This window comes from Homalodisca vitripennis, chromosome 4 (assembly GCF_021130785.1).
Source record: "Homalodisca vitripennis isolate AUS2020 chromosome 4, UT_GWSS_2.1, whole genome shotgun sequence".
NCBI lineage: Eukaryota > Metazoa > Arthropoda > Insecta > Hemiptera > Cicadellidae > Homalodisca > Homalodisca vitripennis.
This window is the reverse complement of record NC_060210.1, coordinates 119,971,474-119,990,034: the sequence shown is the minus strand read 5'-3', so window position 1 is coordinate 119,990,034 and position 18,561 is coordinate 119,971,474. Positions and strand designations below refer to the sequence as shown.

The 18,561-nt window shown below is 34.3% G+C and overlaps 1 protein-coding gene across 1 annotated transcript; it reads left to right on the top strand.

The window, feature by feature from the left end:
- The first annotated feature begins 1,992 nt into the window (after positions 1-1,992).
- On the top strand, positions 1,993-11,298 carry LOC124360034 (low molecular weight phosphotyrosine protein phosphatase-like). The gene is made up of 3 exons (XM_046813284.1): positions 1,993-2,072; positions 10,212-10,434; positions 10,647-11,298. Exons 2-3 carry the CDS (start codon positions 10,214-10,216, stop codon positions 10,894-10,896), a joined length of 471 nt encoding a protein of 156 aa, XP_046669240.1. The 5' UTR covers positions 1,993-2,072; positions 10,212-10,213; the 3' UTR covers positions 10,897-11,298.
- Positions 11,299-18,561: the final 7,263 nt, after the last annotated feature.

Below are 18,561 nucleotides of genomic sequence, written 5' to 3'. Positions count from 1 at the left end.
CACAGCTCACGATAGAAGTTTCTGTTGTTTTTCATCCAAGTATGGAATCATTGTGCAATACATTTTCAATATTTGTTATTGTCTTGCCTTTCTTCCCATGGACATAGATCGTTAAATTTTTTTTATAACAAAAAACAGGTTCAATTTGATCCACTTTGATCACGGAAATCTGACTGATGCCTAGTTTTATTTTGTATCAATGCAACTAGAAGCTGCTTTGTCAAATTAAATTAAAAAAAAGTGGACAGCCATTTTCAAAACTTTGAAAGGCTTTGTGGGTCTAGCTTCCTCGATAACTTTCTGTAGATCTTCCATCACTTGCATCTAGCTGACCGACACTTTTTTTCGATAATAGCGGAAAGTCCTCTATCGGCAACAGAAAAACTGTGGCCGGAGAGCAAAAATTTGTTGTTGACAGACTCAAAAATACCCTTAACTACCATGTATAGGTATAGAAAAATAAGCATTCGATTTTTTAGTTGGCCGGCAACAGTTGTCGCTCCAAACAACCAATAATGTTTCTTGTGATATGGGAGTAAACCAGAGTTTATAGCCTGAGTAATGCAAGACGCTACCTGATTCCCTCCTCTACCTGACTGCCCCTCGTGCAACATACAAATTTATAGCATCATTAGCGTTGGTTGCTATGGACATTGAAATTGTAGCAGGTGAGTTGGCGTAAATAATACATATTGCAATGTGTCAATTTAGGCAAGGGAGTACTTTTTCTAATTCCATTACTACCGGTAAAGCTATCACACTTACCTCTACAGCAGGCGATGGTTTCGCTGCTATTTCCTTCCTAGTGTGTTGTTGTTTAGTGTCATATAAGACTTCCCACATAGTCTTGCTTTCTTCTGTTTTTCTCTCTAAACGCCAGCTTCTTTTCACTGACATCTTCACCAAAAGCACTGTTATTCAAATTGTTGGTGTCGTCAGCCATGATTGTAAGAAAACTTTATAACTTAAAATAAGCAATATGAAAAACACAGGCAAAGGCAATGACGGGTAGAGCACGCCTGTATCAACAGGAGTGGCGGGAATAGTGGTGGGGCGGACGACAACGTGACGGCACTTAGATCCCTATCAATGCAAGCCCGCCACGACATACTACCAGCGCATTCTGTTGCATCCTATAACAACTACTAGGAGTTTTTTATGTAACACCAGATCACATTGCAGGGCACTCAAGGCATGGACATAGATCGGTTTTGCAGTGAAAAACCCATTGCGCTAAAAGATGGCACTTAGATCCCTTTGCAATTCTGTCGTCAAATATTCTACCGAGAAAAAGACGTTGTCACGTAAAAATCTTCGCCCGTAAAACCGACTTTACAGGCAACCATAATTTTTTTATGATTTTAAATTCATTGGCAATTTAGGTGAGCGATTTTATTTTAACAGCAATAAAGATCTAGTGCAAGAAATGCGCGCCGTGCAAGTTACCCTCACTTGGTGCTGCATTCACTAACTCGTCTGTGACTACTAACTAATAATTCAAGTGTTTCATGTAATCACAATATTCTTCAGGGTTTACAGTGGGGTTTAAAACTAACACCACACTGTACAAAATTGGACAAAAGACTAATATTTTTCATTAAATTATTGATTACCTTACATTTTAATTGGATATATTATAATACTAAAATGGACCTTTTAGCCAACAATTATGACTCGAAGAAGTATAATCATGGCTTCATCTAATTTGATTGATATGTTATAAGCGTTCAATGATATTTTACCTTTCTCATCACATGTTGTGGACCACTTCCCAGAGACAACGTTAATTTTCTTTATAAATCTGGTGTATGGACTATTGGATTAATAACAATAACCGATAGTCAAACTGCGTTACGCTTTTCAGCATGCTCAACTCTCCTTAACACACATTCTAGTAGGTGTACACTACATATATGATACACTATATGATATATAAATATACACAATTCTTACTCTATGATATACATCAACTACGGCAGACAGAGTGGAGAGGTAGTACTAGTAGGTAAGGTACGAGAGAGAGAGAGAGAGAGAGAGAGAGAGATCTGATACTTTGTTTATCGCAAATAACAGTAAGTAATATAATTATTTGCCTGCAATTTTATTATGAAATATACATATTTGTCAAAGATATTTCAGCTGTACAAGTTTATTACAATATTTAATTTTATAAATGGTGCTTTCAGTACTTAATCTGGTACTATATATCTGAATAGAATTATTCTTGAACATTTTAAGGTTAGGCTAGTCAGTTATAAACTCTGAATTATTAGACCAAGCCCATTTAAGCAATTATCAGACGTGGTGTTATCAATACAGTCTATTTTTATGTTACTTTGGTTTTTGAAAATGACCACAACTACATACGTTTTTTATAGGCTCAAGATAAACAAATATTTTATTAGTTATATAATGGGAAATGGGCTAACCTCCAGAGTCTCTAACGATCTACACTTACACCCCAACATCTATACTTACACCCCAACATCGCAACATTTAGTTAGTGATGTGCTGGTCCTAGACATCCATAGGCCTAGGGTTGCCCATTTGGTAAATCTTAAGATCAGCGACTACCGCTCCAATCGCCGTAAATTTTTGCATACTAACACAGGTTAACGTAATTTAACCGAAAAAAATAGTCCCGATTATCGCTAACATATAAAAACCAGTTTTTCGGCAGTACAATGTTGGCAATACAAAACACAAATAACAAGATTTTCGATTATCAAACTAAAAACAATGGCAGACCCTGGTCGTCTTGATGAGTTGACAGTAGTCACGTGACAAACAGGAAAGTTTCCGATTGGCTGGGCGGATCACATGACCTATAGGACGGCTTCGATTGACCGCCAGACGTAAACAAACAAACCACATGGACAAGGAATAATTAGTGAAGTTATTGACATGGCGTGCGATGGTTCTTGTCACACGCTAAAAAGACCCTGGCTTGCCTATTCAAAAATCAGATCACACGATGCTTGCCCACTGCGCAGCGCTTTGCGCTGCTTGCTCTTTTAGAAAAAAATTAACTCCAGCTTGTAAAGTCCAAGCCCAGATCAGGCCATGACTGCTTACACACACAAAACTCAGACAGAACTAACTCAGGTTTCATTACAGGCAAAAGATAAGCGGCATGCATTTATCACTGATAAGATAAGACAAGTTTATACTAGAAGTAGTACCTGGACTATTGCCCTACAAACTAATAAGAAAAAAAAAAAAAAAACGAATAAATGCACTGTCAGTCAGGTTTTTTTTAATTTTATTTTTTTCAAATTTTTTTTTTGGGGGGAGTAAACGGCTACAGCAATAATCGGGACTATTTTTTTCGGTGAAATTACGTTAACCTGTGTTAGAATGCAAAAAATTACGGTGATAGGAGCAGTAGTCGCCGATCTTAAGATTTACCGCCAATTTATAAGTGAACATCGTTTTTGCTGTGGGCAGTGTAGGTTCAACTTGAAGTATAAACTAGCCAACGTGAACCCTACTGAATTCACTGCTGCATTTTGCTGGGGGTTCAATTGCTCGTTATTCAGTTGCTATTATCAAACAATTTCATATATTATTCAATTTCGGTTTGTAAAAATTGTACACAATAAGAGTTATAATACATTACCATCCAGGTATAATACAAGAAGAATCCCGTAACCAACAATGGCCTAAACTTAGACATCAAAGAAACCTTACAATATTTATAACTTGCCCAGCTTGATATCAGTGGGTAACCGCTTTTGTGAAATGGAGGAAAGAATTCTCTCCATGTGTTACCGGGAGGCAAACCCACATATTGAAGCCACTTAAACAAAATTTGGTCACTTATGAGAATTATCTCACATATTTTCCTCATATTCGACAAGGAATTGTTTGCTCAAACAGCAATGCAGGAACAAAGAGAAATCTGGAAATCCAAAGAAAGCATATTGCTACACCAGCTAAACAATATATACAGGGAATACAACATAAGTCACATCCAAAAAGACAATCTTAAATTACAAGAGCTTAGCAATAAAACACAAAACAAATATGCCATAATTAACCTAAAAAAAGTGAAGTTCCTCACGCAAAAGGAAACAATAAGCCCAACACCATTACCGTTTCGGCTTTGATGGAGCTCGTCTAGTACAAATTGAAATGGACAAAAGTGGAAAATACAAGACTGTCACGAATAACACAGCAATAAACCACAACATCTTAGTCTCAGCTGATACACTACTCCTGAACGAACTTTGCCTTTACAACAGCACAAAACACATCAACATCCAACACACATACAGTAAAAACCTTAACATAATACAAGGCGTACCAGGATGTTGAAAAACAACATTCTTACTTAACAACTACAACATTGGAGACCTCATTCTATTTCCCACAAGAGAATCAGCTATAGATTTCCGACAGCGCTTTAAAAGCAAACACCCAGACTATGCCCAATCAGCGTGTAATGACACATTCCGAACTGTACACTCATTCCTAATAATCAATACAACACCTAAAACGAGGAAACACCTACAAGAGACTTTACATCGATGAAGCTCTAATGCTGCACGCGGGAGAGATATTGTTTGCAGCTGTCCTATCAGGAGCTGATGAAGTGATGCTTATTGGCGATTGCAACCAAATACCATACATAAATCGAACAAAAAACATGGAAGTCAAATACCACAACATAACAGAGATAGCCAAGACCACGAAAACACTAAACACAACCTACAGATGTACAAAAAGTACTACAGCCATAATATCAAAGTACTACGAACAAGGAATTAAAACAACAAACAAAATAGAAAAAGAGCTTGAGTTATGGCAGTACAACGGACTGGAGGGCCTGAATCTCATCCCGGAAAAAAATGAATATAAATACCTAGTATTTAAACAGTCAGAAAAAAGGGAATTAAACAAGCTGGGATTTAAGGCATACACGATTTATGAATTCCAAGGCAGACAAGTCATAAACATAGCTGTCGTTCGAACATCCGCCAGACAGGAAGACATTTATGAATCGCTTGCACCACTGCATTGTTGCTGTCTCAAGACACACAAACTCATTTCTATACACAACACCGAATAGCAACGACAAACTGGGGCAATGGATAAAACAAATAAATCTACTCAGCCCACATGAGCTGTCAGAATTCTACATAAATACAGAAACGCCCAATACCCAAAGCAATGTAGAGGAGCCGCAGATAGTACTTCACACACATCCTTTTTTAGAACGAAGATCATAACCAAAAGAAAGACACAAATATCACTCAAATACACACACCATCCCCACAAAAACTACAACTCCAATCAAGACCCAAAAACCACCAAACACACCTTAAGATCCTTCACCAAAACATCAATTGGTTGTCAGGTAAGATAGATAGACTGGCGCACTACTTACAAGAAGAAACTCCTGACTTTGTGATAATAACAGAACCTGGCCTGTCAAAACAAAATCTACAAAACACATGTATAGAAGGCTACTCACTTGTCGGAGGGTTCTGCAGAAAAAATCATGTCAAATGGGGCTTGGCGGGATATGTAAGAAAAAGCGCAGAAAAACAAGTATCGCTATTATGCACAAGCAGAGAAGAGTCCGAAATGACTTGTGAAACCGCCCTCTTCGAGCTAAAATTTAACAAGAAATTGCTACTGGTGCTAGGAGTCTATAGACCCCCGAGTGCAAACCTTGATACAGCAACAGCCATCATCTCGGATCAACTCGAGAGACCACTTGCTGCCGACAGGCAAATAGTCATAATGGGTGACATAAACGTGGACAACTTAGCTGCTGACAACACCGAAAAGTCAAAAATAGAAGACCTACTAATACCATTTAACATTAAAAGACTTAACCTACCACCCACACGCATCACTAATAACACAGCAACATCAATAGACTGGATATGCTCTAACATAGAACCCCCAACATATGGAAACCTCAATAACACAATCAAGACTATCAGATCATACTGCACAAATAGCAAAAATAACTATAAAAAAAACCTATCAATAGCAATATTAAAGAAAACAAACGAACCATCAACAAGCAAACAATAGACCTTTTCAGAACACAACTACAGAAACAACACTGGGAAAATGTAAGCTCAGCTCAGGATACAAACGAAGCCTATAATAACTTCAACACCGCACTGCAGTCAATCCTAAACTTCACCTGTCCACTGAAAACAACCAGACCCAAACAACAGAGAAAGCCACAGATCTGGGATCAAGGGTCCACTAGGCTGAGAAGTATATATGTCAAAGACCTAAGAAAGGAACAACTAACGGGGCAACCTGAGGACAAAGCTAAAACAGCTGCAAGTAAAAAGGAATATGACCAACATCTCAAGCAGCTCCAGAAAGAACACTCCACTGCCTATATCAACAGGGTAGAAAACAAGTCTAGAGCTCTGTGGCAAACAATAAACCGAGAAAGAGAATCCAAACCAAACAAGGAAAACCACATCAACCTCCAAATAGACAATAAAATAATAGATGACCCAACAGAAGTTTCAAACCATTTCAATGATTTTTTTCAACAATTGCTGAAAGGACACTTAAAGATTTTGACAACACAATAAATAACACCATACCAGATTTCATACCAGCAAAAAATCATGTTTTTCAATTTAGGCAGGGTATACTGGACGAAGTTCAAACAACCATCCAGTAATTAAAGCCAAAAACCTCATCTTGAATTGACGAAATATCAGCTAAAATGATCAAACATTGTAAAAATGAAATATCACCACCCCTAACAGAACTGATAAATAAATCACTCTCACAAGGCATTTTTCCAGATAAATTAAAAATATCAAAAGTCTACCCGAAATATAAAAGTGGACCAACCACAGAAAGAAACAGTTACAGGCCAATATCCTTAATTTCAACATTCTCGAAAATAATAGAAAAAATAGCTCTCACCCAACTCATACACCATCTACAACAACATAACCTCCTCAACAGTCAGAAACATGGTTTCTGCAAAGGCAGATCGACAACCACTGCCATAATCCAACTTACTGAATATATCTTTGACCAACTTGAAGAAGGATGCACTGCCACAAGCCTCTTCCTCGACTTCAGTAAGGCGTTCGACTGCCTGAACCATGAACAACTTATCTCCAAACTACAAGGGCTGGGTGTAGGAGGAATGGCGGCGGAATGGTTCAAGAGCTACCTTTCCAATAGGACACAGCATGTGGAAATAGCCTACACAAAGGACAACACCAAACACAAGACACTTTCTAAAGCCACCAGTATAAGAAGAGGAGTGCCGCAGGGGTCAGTACTGGGGCCAGTCCTATTCATCCTCTTTGTTAATGACCTGCCTGGATGGATAGGTGAAGCAGGCCACAATATAATGTATGCTGACGACACAGTACTCACTTTCGCTCACAGAACAACAGAAAGGCTAGAACTAACAACCAGCATGCACTTCCACAGAACAAAACTCTACTGCTCCTCCAATGACCTGGTCCTAAATGAGAACAAAACCGTACAAATGACATTCACCACTAAAGCGCAACAACACAAATGTATCACTACCCAGACTACAGACACAAACCTCTACAAAATACCTAGGCATCATAATTGACTCCAAACTATCCTGGAAACCCCACGTCGATCAGCTTAACAAGAAATTATCCACTAGCCTGTACACCATAAGAAGAATTAAGCAAGTATGCAGTCCAGACGTGGCCAGAGTTGCTTACTATGCCCTTTAAGAATCGCACCTCAGATATGGTATTGCAGCATGGGGAGGGGCGTCAAAGGGCAATTTAGATAAATTATTTGTAAAGCAAAAAAGAGCAATTAGATGCCTAGCCAATTTAAACTACAGGGACAGCTGCAGGGATTCATTTAAGGACCTAAAAATACTCACAATAGTATCACTTTATATAAGGGAAGTCATCATTCACACAATTACAACAACACAGCCAACCTACATCAGCACAACACCAGACACGCAGCAAACTTCACCATTCTGCAGCATCGCCTGAGCCTGTTCGAGCAAAAACCATCTTACAAAGATGCCCTCTATTACAACAATCTTCCAGAGCACCTCAAGAGAGAACAGCCAAAAAACTTCAAGAGGCAACTCACAGCATGGCTTCTGGAACGGCCGTTCTACTCAGAGGATGAGTTTATGGACTTGCTCCAGTGAATTGCTGAAATTTATTATAATTTTATTTATTGACCATTTGACGTGTAACTGTTCTCAAAGAATATTTTAATAAAGAAATTGTCTAATTCACTGCCATTTTCAAAGTCTCTGAAATTAGTTACTTCTTGTTGTTTATTGTTTACATTAAAATTACTATAACTAATAAGTTGAAGTCATATGCTAGGTTAAATAAATTATAATATTGAATAATTCCTTCGGGTAAAAACAATCTAACCATTTGATAACAGCAATTGAATAACGTGTGTAGGCTGCTTATTAAAGTCTAACCAAATTGTTAAAATTGGTTTTGGTTGTTTTAGGTAACATGGCTAAAGAAAATATTATCCACACAATCATACAATTTTATTCATTTTTTGAGATTTTTTATTTATATTATATTTATAAATTACCTGTGACAAATACGATTTAAACAGTTTTAAATTCAAAAATTTAGTATGGATTTGTTTTGATTTTGTGGATACATCCGTAAATTGTCCATGAAGGATTTAATATTAAGCACATTTATCCATAAACCATCTGCAAAGGGTTATGTTATCAGTTCAGCTGCCTATGGTAAGGTAAAAGAAGATATAGTTTTGTTTTATATTTATTAACCTTGGAACTGGCAATCAACATTATAATGTTGATCTGACACACACCCATTTTGGCAGTTCATAACAGTGCATAAGTCAACAATCACTATTTCACCATTTCAAACAAAAATAATTCCTGATTTCAATTGTGAAATTTGTTTTGCTGTTTTAGCAACAGTAATGTCCCAGTGACATCATAAACTTTCTAGAACGAGTCTCTTTATCTAACCATTTTGAAGCAGGGGTCTGTCTGTTTTGGTCTTACAAATTACCTGCAGGAGAAGTGGTAGGCTAGGAGCTTGGAGAATCACGAATATAACATTCTGAGGAAGTCCTAACATTAGGTAAAACAAAGTCAAAATGAAAGCTAAAGTCAAAGGAAACACACATAATTAGAATCAAACATTTATTCACATAACATTACATAATGTAATATATAAAACATACAATGAACAGATTACATCAAGACTTAAAAATACTTATCCTAAAATTTAAACAATTTACAGATATTATTGATAATTAATGGATAAATAGTAATAATAATGCTTAAACAGCGATCCTATATGTATATCAGTTATACAGTTAGCCATTGACTTGTTATATTTTCCCCCTCTATTATACAGATATTCTTAGCCTACAATAAAATAATTTATGAAATAAAGTATAAATAGCATTTAAAAATAAATAGTGATTGATACAGTGGATTGATATACATGATGTAAAAAGTATGTCCTACTTCATGTAAGAAAAGAAATATCCATAATATATTGCCATTATCTGAAAACTAGTAATATTTTGAAAAACTTAAAGCAAACCCAAAGTATGTCCTATTTTATTTCAGAAAAGAGATATACATATTATATTGCCATTACCTGAAAACTAGTAACACAATTTTGCAAAACTTTTAAGGCAAACCTAGTGAACTCTACCTATTTTCTTCAATAGGATGTTTCCAGTTAATTTTTTCATCAATATATACTCCTAAAACCTACAGTGTATTGAAAATGCCCACCAATTTATCATTATAATTCACAGTTTAAAGAATAGGTTTATTTCTATGTTTTAAAATAAACAGTATGAGAATTTTTAATCTAAAATAAAACCATATGAGTAAAAAAAAAGAAAAAAGTAATGATGTTTTATAAAGCAAAGTGAGTGTTGGTCTTTAACGAATGCAGTTACAATAGTGTAGCATACAATATTAAACCTTTCTTTGCAATTACCTTAAGATATTTACAAAATATAGTCTATCAATTATTATTTTACCAGGTATCCATCCATCTCAAATATTAAAATTGGAGTTACCAATGTAGTGTGGGCACAATTATATCTATCCTCTCCACCTTTCATCTGTTTTACACATCTGTTTATACTGTTGGCAATGTGGAAAGAAAGGATAATTTCACTTATTTATGATATAACAATGAAACATGCAACTAAATGAATCTGTTTTGTATCAGGAATGACAACTAAGAAGTCTGCCCTGTTCATCTGCTTGGGTAACATCTGCAGATCACCCATCGCAGCAGCTGTTTTCCGGCAGGCAGTGAGGGACAGGGGTGAGGAGGACAAGTGGGTAGTGGAGAGTGCTGCTCTAGGCTCCTGGCATGTTGGCAATCCTGCAGACTATCGGGCTCAGGAGACCCTCAAATCACACAACGTCGACCACACACACTCTGCCAGGTATATATAATACAATCTAATATGTTCTCTATTCTCAAAACCTTCTTGAAACTATTTTTCATGAGCTTCAGTAAGCAAAACTATTGTTTCTTTTTTTAAATAAACAGCACTTAACATCAGTATGTGAGCTTCTCATTCAATAAAAATTCCTTTTGTCATTATTAAATTGTATTTCTATTTTGACATTGATTAACTTGAAGTTATTTTCCTAGACAAATAACGAAAGCCGACTTCAACACATTCGACTATATCTTCGGGATGGATGATGAGAACATGAAGGCGCTATCCAGGAAAGCACCGGAGGGCTGCAAGGCAAAGGTCTTACTGCTGATCTCCTTCGACCCAAAGGGCGACAAGACCATCCGGGACCCTTACTATGACTCCGATAGTGAAGGCTTTGAGACCTGCTACCAACAGTGTGTGCGAGCATGCAATGGGTTTCTGGACAGTTTATCTAAATAGTAAGTTTTATTTTTTCGATTGGTGACAGATCGGATACTGATGCTTTTTTTATGTTTATCAACTTGAATCAGCACATTTCCTTAGCTTATCTCAAAATTGGTTCCATTATTTTTAACTTTCTTCTAGCCATAATGTGATATGTATGGATTGTTTATACTTGGGCTTTTTCCTAGAATAATACAAAAGCATACAGAAGGACAAATTACAATACTAAATATACAAAACTAAATATTATTCGTCTTAAGTAAAATTAATGCAGTTACAAAGAAGAAGAATTCAATTACGTATAATATTATATGTAATATTGCATTTTCTTTATTAGTTTCATCTAGGATTACATTAACACTAGATTTCCCTGAAGATTTTAATTGTTTAACCCTTTCAGGGCCAGGAGCAAATATGAGATGTTGCAAAATTTGTTCACATTTCATATCCCCTTGTGACTAGTCAAAAGTGCCAGGCTAAAATTGGTGATTTTGCTGTCTCTTAGATTAAAATTTATAAGTTTTCATAAAAATTAGAGAATAACCTAAAAGTTGCACCAAATTACTTGTATAGATATATACTATCGACAAAAAATATATAGATGTAGTTTTAAATAATTTAAAATTAAAAAAATGTTTTAATAGATTACATAAAAAAAGTTTTTTGCAAATAACTAAAAAAGGAAAAATTTACTGTGCGAAGCTATTTTATTATATTATACATTTAGAAAGGAACAACCATACAAAATTATGTGTTATTTCTCTCATAAATACATTTTTTATGACACATTTTGTATAAACACGCATAATTGTACTTCGCAACATTTTATAAGTGTTAAAGCAACTGACTCTTACATTGCAAGAATCTTAAAATAAATATTTATATTATGGATATACCGGTAAACAGATGATTGTAGGATCCATAAACAGTTTTAATACAGTTAAAAAACACTATTTACTAAGAAATATTTACACAATTTTATTTGAAATTAATTTACACTTTTTCTATTTACAAATATGCTATTTACAATTTCACTCCCGTGAGATCGCAAATTGTCAGTCATTGTAACTACTACACATAATAGCTAAGCACATAACAACTAAAACTACTAATATTTACAACCACAAAATAAAATAATGAAGAAGAATCCAGTATATAATAATACGATTACACTAAAGCATAAAGAATTAACAACGAAAGATCGAGTCAGTTGATAATGTCATGTGACAATTACGAAATAAAAAATTAATATAATACCTCAAAAATAAAAATAATATTCATATTAATTATCTACAAATATACCAGGAAATTAAAAAAACATAAAACTTTAATCATTTGACGTCGTATTTATTTAAGAAAACGATGAATATCAAGGAGACAATATATTGCCGCCTGCCGCTTTTCGCGTAATATTTTGCCGCCTGGCACTTTTCAGATACAATCTGTGGCGGCAATATATTGCCTCCTAACCCGGAAAGGGTTAAGGGTAAAAATATAGCTCCATAAAATTATTCCCTAAAAAATCTCTATTTTGAAGTTTTTCACCAAAAATCTTTTATAATCATAACAGAAATTTAATTATGAAAACAAAAAGTATTTACACTTAAAACTTCATTATGCTTTGCAAGGGTTGCCTAAGCTAAACTCCCTCCATGTACAATATAATGTGTTTTATTTTTTTGCTCTTTGGTTTCGTTTTTTAGCAAACTTCATTAGCTTTTGCTTAAATTCAACATTGTCGTCAAACACGGAGGACAGGAAAATATATACCAGGCAGAGTGCATGAGTGAGCCATACCGGGAAGAATAAATCAGAAATAGAATCATCCTCTGTGCTGTTGTAGTCTGTATTGTAATGGGGGACTACAAAATTGTCTTCAAAACACGGGAACAGGCTTACTCTGTAAGAATTAGCATAACGTTTTCCATTTCCATAATGGATTTACTAAATTTTAATTACCATAATGTTTTCCGTGAACTAGTTGTGATAGTAAAAGATTGACAAAGAAAAAGGCAATGTACTGGCAGTTATGATTTTTTTTTAATTAGTACATTATATTATCTATTGCATTCCTAGCCACAAGCATCTTAATTGAGAGGGTGTTTTCTCATATGTTTGCTTAATATGCACAAAAGAAAGATATGACTAACTTTTGAGTTCATTAAATGCGGTTATTGCAAAACCCCAGGCTAAATTTAAATGTACATAAAATATTTAAAACATGCTTCTGTGATATATAAACTATAATTTCTGAAATCAATATGCAATTATGGATGAAATGTTTGTATATAATTTACTTTGTTATACAATTCAAGTTAATTTATATAAATTGGGATTCATGGACAGAGATAATTTTGGCAGTTATATAAAGTAATATTTTTAAATCATACAAAGAAAATATTTTTGAAATTAGCATAACATATAAAATAAAATTGGGGGATACAATTTCATTTTTATACTTTTACATACTTTTTTGAGTATTGTAAAATTAGAGTATGGTAGCTGTTTAGCGAATTAAAAATTGGTTTTCTGCGCTATATTATTAATTAAGTAATTTATAACATGTCAAGTTTGTAGCTTTGATTTTTGTAGAAATAAATGTTAAATGTGGAAATGAAAAATATATGGACATTTATGGAACAGTCAATACCATTCAGAAGGTTACTGATGAATTGTGTGTATTGGGTTATATTGGTGTAATGTATTGTGTATGTAATTTAAGTTTTGTTTCTAAAAAGACATTGTGATAAGAAAGCTATATGGGAATATTTATAAAGCAAAGTAGTGTTAATAGCAAAGAACCTTAATGTAAGAGAATCTTGATTTTGTTGTTGATTTTATAAAATACATGATATTAAAATTATTATAGTTCTCATTTATTTTATATTAACCCTTTGAACCCTAGATGACAGTATTATTATATGGTAAATTTTTATATTAACAACCTGGGCTTAGAGGATTAAAACATACAATTATTTAAGATTAAATCAAGAGGAATATTGCATGTCATTTGTTTTACTTATTACATGCTCTGTAGTCATTAAAAATAATATTGTGTGAATGGCGTTTGTGGTCATTAAATAATTTTGTTGTCCTTGGGATAACAAAAAATGTAAATCTTAATTAAATATGTCATATAAATGGTTTAGATGAGCTGTACATACTTGTAGTGTTCATTTGTGCACGCTCCTAGGTAGCATCTAAAAAACCATTTCAATTAAAGTGAAATGTTCAAGAAATACTAGTATGTACGCCATAGAAAAGATATGTTCATTTAAGTCCAGGAAAAGCCGATGAGATAATGAGAACACCTCTTCATCTAGATTTTACTAGATTCCTGCTGGGTAATACAAATGGAGCTCTTGAGATAAAGGATACTCAGGTTGGATAAGGTTGTGGGTAGAGGCTATCTCCTGTCGAGATTCCAACCGACACGAGGAACAGTGAGTTATGTCTCAGTAATGTCATCTTTGAAAAAGGAAAGGCCAGCTCTATTCCAGTCAAAGCAGGTAGGAACAGCACTCAATCGTGTCCAGAATAGCAACACCTTAAAAGACAAGTCAACTCCATCATCCTCCACTTTAGGCTTGATTTATTGATCCATCCCTCGATATTAGCAGTTAATGATGTGCTGCTTCTGGACATCCATAGTGTTGCCCAAATATAAATGGTACATCAACTCAAAAACTCTTGGGAAAAATCTGAAGAACAAAACTAAAAAAACAATACACAAACCTAAAGAATTGGATCTACATTATAAAATGTTCTTTTAATAGGTATAATATAGCATAGAGTAAAAGATAAAAAAAAAAACAGAGAGGAAATTCCATGTTAAAAGTCGGTTCTAAAATTTAGTTAACACATGTTCTTGTGTTGTGGTACCTTCCCTAGCTGATGGGAAATGTCACATCCTACTTCCTGTCATCTACCATGTGAACCAATTTCAAATTAATCAATATTGTACTTTTTTCTACTAAAAATTTATACATTTTACTAACTGGTTTATAAACATTTCGTTTTACAAATGGTTCTCATTTCTTTGTTTGAAGGTTATTTTTGACGATGGAAGGATTGTGAAGGAAACAGGATTTTTCCGGACATTTGCCTTCGTTCATTGAAACAAGAAATCAGTAACACTACGTTTCGTGTTCTCATTTACACTTTCATTCATTGCCAAATGATACAAACTAGCTGTTACCCATGGCTACGCACACGGTTTTTTTAATTCAGAGTCCGTAGCCTACATGAGATATCAAATCAAATCACTTATGATGTAATGTGATGGTTCTCTATGATATATTTTAAATGTAAATAGGTATACAATCATCAGATTCATATTATTTCAGTGTTCATGGTCTCTCAATAATACTGTAGCTTAAAGTATTCAGTCAAGTATAGCTTTGCACTGTCCAAGAGTTCATTCATTGCAAACAAATATCCAAGTACCACACTAATGTAGTTTAATAAAAACTCAAATTCCTGAAACTATGTAAAGTGCAGTATAAAAGGCATTTCCAGACAAAAAATTAATGTCAGTAACTTCAACAAAACAACTAAAATAAAAGTCAAATGATAATAAATCACGGACAGGTAGCAGGTTCACTGCTGTAAGTAAATACCACATGTGTCTGCTAAAAAAATAAGTGTTAGCACCATCTTCATATGCATTTGTCTTTTGAATAGAACCAAATTAAATTTCCTTTAAATTTATGTTCTTCAAGTATTCTCCCCTGTCTTTCTGGAAATCCTGGTTATGTGTTGCAGCAACTGTAAAGTTGTGTAAAGTGTATCTTACCGTAAGAAAGCTAGCAAAAAAATCATCTGAAAGTTCATTAACAGTTTTAGTAAAGCAATTGCAGCATATTTTGCTTGATGTAAATTTCTAGTAATCAAATTGAAAACCTTTTAAATGAATGTGAGATTTTTACTGATCATCTTCGTGTGGTTGTCTTTTTTTTCTTTTTTTTTGTAGACATGACAAGAAGGTAAGGAAACAATCTTTCATTGTTTTAGTCCGATGGAACCTTTGCACTTGCTTTTGGAGTGATAAGATTTTCAGGATGGGTAAGAGTAAACAATTTAAAACGCTCCATCAGCTTCTGAAATAGTTTTAGTAATTGTAGGACTGCAGTTTCATTAGAGATACCACTAAATCGTGATACAGTCCCAAGTCCTCTCACATCTACTAACATTTAACATTTGTTTAAATCCTCTTATTACAGCAAGAGAGAAAGAAGGGTAGAAAGTGTAAGAAGACCCTCGGGTCCATCATGTTGGGAGCGTACACATTTAACAAAGAACACCTGAGCTGTTAGTTCCCACTGTAGAAGTGTAATCCCAGTAGAGGGATGTAGAAGTGTAATCCCAGTAGAGGGATGTAGAAGTGTAATCCCATTAGAGGGATGTAGAAGTGTAATCCCAGTAGAGGGAAGTAGAAGTGTAATCCCATTAGAGGGATGTAGAAGTGTAATCCCAGTAGAGGGATGTAGAAGTGTAATCCCAGTAGAGGGATGTAGAAGTGTAATCCCAGTAGAGGGATGTAGAAGTGTAATCCCAGTAGAGGGATGTAGAAGTGTAATCCCAGTAGAGGGATGTAGAAGTGTAATCCCAGTAGAGGGATGTAGAAGTGTAATCCCATTAGAGGGAAGTGGTAATATGTTGTGAGCATCTGTCATTCATTGTCTACAAACCACTACATATAGTTAAAAAAAAAATACATATAGTTCTTATTGGTTTTAGAGTGGGATATTTTACTAGAGCAGTGAACACTAATATAGTCCGACGGTAGATGGTGTGTCTTAACTCCTACTCTACATCATCTGTTGAAATAAAAGAATATTAGTTGCTACAGTAAAAAATATACATAGGTTTGATTTCATTCATCTGTTTTGCAGATAGCATGTAAATCAAAGAGACAGTACTAATACTAAGGTTACCCTTAACCATGTCATAGAGGGTACCGCTGGAGGTCAGCATTGATATGATAACACTGTGTCATCGGACTATTTTGTTGAGTGCTGCTCTAGTCTTGTAATTCTTGACTAAATTAAAGTGGACAACAATTTAATAACTTTAAGTCTTCTACAAATTAAAATTACACAAATTTGCAACATCGCCTGGTCAATTAAGTGAGCAAATAGAATTAATAACATGAGATATAACTAAAACACAAAACTTGCGTTATGGAACAGGTGTGTTTAAGTGCCTTATTCAAAAGGTATGGCTGTATTAAAATAATTGTGAGGGGATGAGAAGTAAAGGAATAGTATATCCAAGGATGAGTTGAGGCCAAAAGGGACTATATACTGGGTATGCAAAGTTATTCTGATTTCATCTTCATACAATCCAATGATATTGATATAATATGATTCATTGTCTATCAGAGTAAGCTTTCTTGGCAATGCTTGGAATAAACAATCCAGTGTGACCTGGTGTTAATTTCAGAAGTTGGTAATTCAGTGAATATATGGTAAAGCACTTAATTATTTCTCCTAGCTTCAAGTGAGCATATGCAGTGCTTATGGCCGTGGTCATGATGCTGGATGAACACTCAGATTCCAAGAGGGTGATTATTCAGTACATAGATATGGTGATGGTGTGAATTAGCACTTGCTCTATGGCGTAAAAATTACATAATGCAAAAGAAGTTATACTCATGAGGATACAGTCAGGCACACAGCTGTCGCATGTCCCATTTTGTCTTTGTAGTGTAGGAAGCTACTTTGTAAATTCCAGAGTATGCTTGTTGATTCACACCTGACGATGGCATCTTTGTTGTCGGAAGGTCTCGTGTGAAAATAAAAAATTATTGGATAATTGTGAGTTTTCTTTTATAAAATAATAGAAAATACATTCCAGAGTTCACCAATTTGGGAGCAAATATCGTTTACGATAAGGACAAGACAAGCTGATTCCTAACTGACTAGATAACGATGCCTATTTTACTGTTTCAATTTTTTGGAATATTTAAAAATCCATAACTTGGAACTAAAAATGTGGATCATCAATCAATTTAAATCTATCTATTATGTTAGTCTGAGTCAAAAGCGATAATTAAAGTCAAATTAATTAATGGGTTGTACTAGGTCTAGTATATACTTAGTAGTATTGTTATGTACTACATTCTTCTATCTAATCTCATCCATTTTATTTGGTTGTGATTTCATTGTTAAATTGTTATAGTGTGAATGGCACAAAACACTTTGTTTTAAAACAATTGTTTTTCATGATGATTCAAGTAACTATCTGCATTCTCTACACTAAATTTAATTTAATTTCATTGAGAAGGGGTAGATTTAATGTATTTATCACACAAACAAAACGAATTTAAATTGAAAGTAATATATATCTTCTGTACATTGTATTCAGTATATAATTCATTTTTATCTATAAATGCCATCAAATATCACAAATATTTATAAGCTTCTAATTTAAAATGAGAGAAATAGAAACAAAAACTAATTATATCAAATGCAAAATCTGTCTGGCATCCTGCACAATTATTTTTAATTGTTAAAAGTTTGTTTTGTATAAATGCTACAAAGGTATTATGTGTACCAGAACCATTTTAATTTTTATGTTTATTCCCTGTTTTTAAAACCAAATAAAGCAAAAATATCTAGATAAATAAATTAAAAACTTTTACACAGATATACTCTTAATTGTAGATTTTAGTTAATG

What these genes read in the sequence shown, in the direction of transcription:
- LOC124360034 (XM_046813284.1), top strand. Translation starts at nt 10,214, where the DNA reads ATGACAACTAAGAAGTCTGCCCTGTTCATCTGCTTGGGTAACATCTGC. An exon ending in GACCACACACACTCTGCCAG is followed by an intron (nt 10,435 to 10,646) that starts GTATATATAATA and finishes TTATTTTCCTAG; the next exon opens with ACAAATAACGAAAGCCGACT.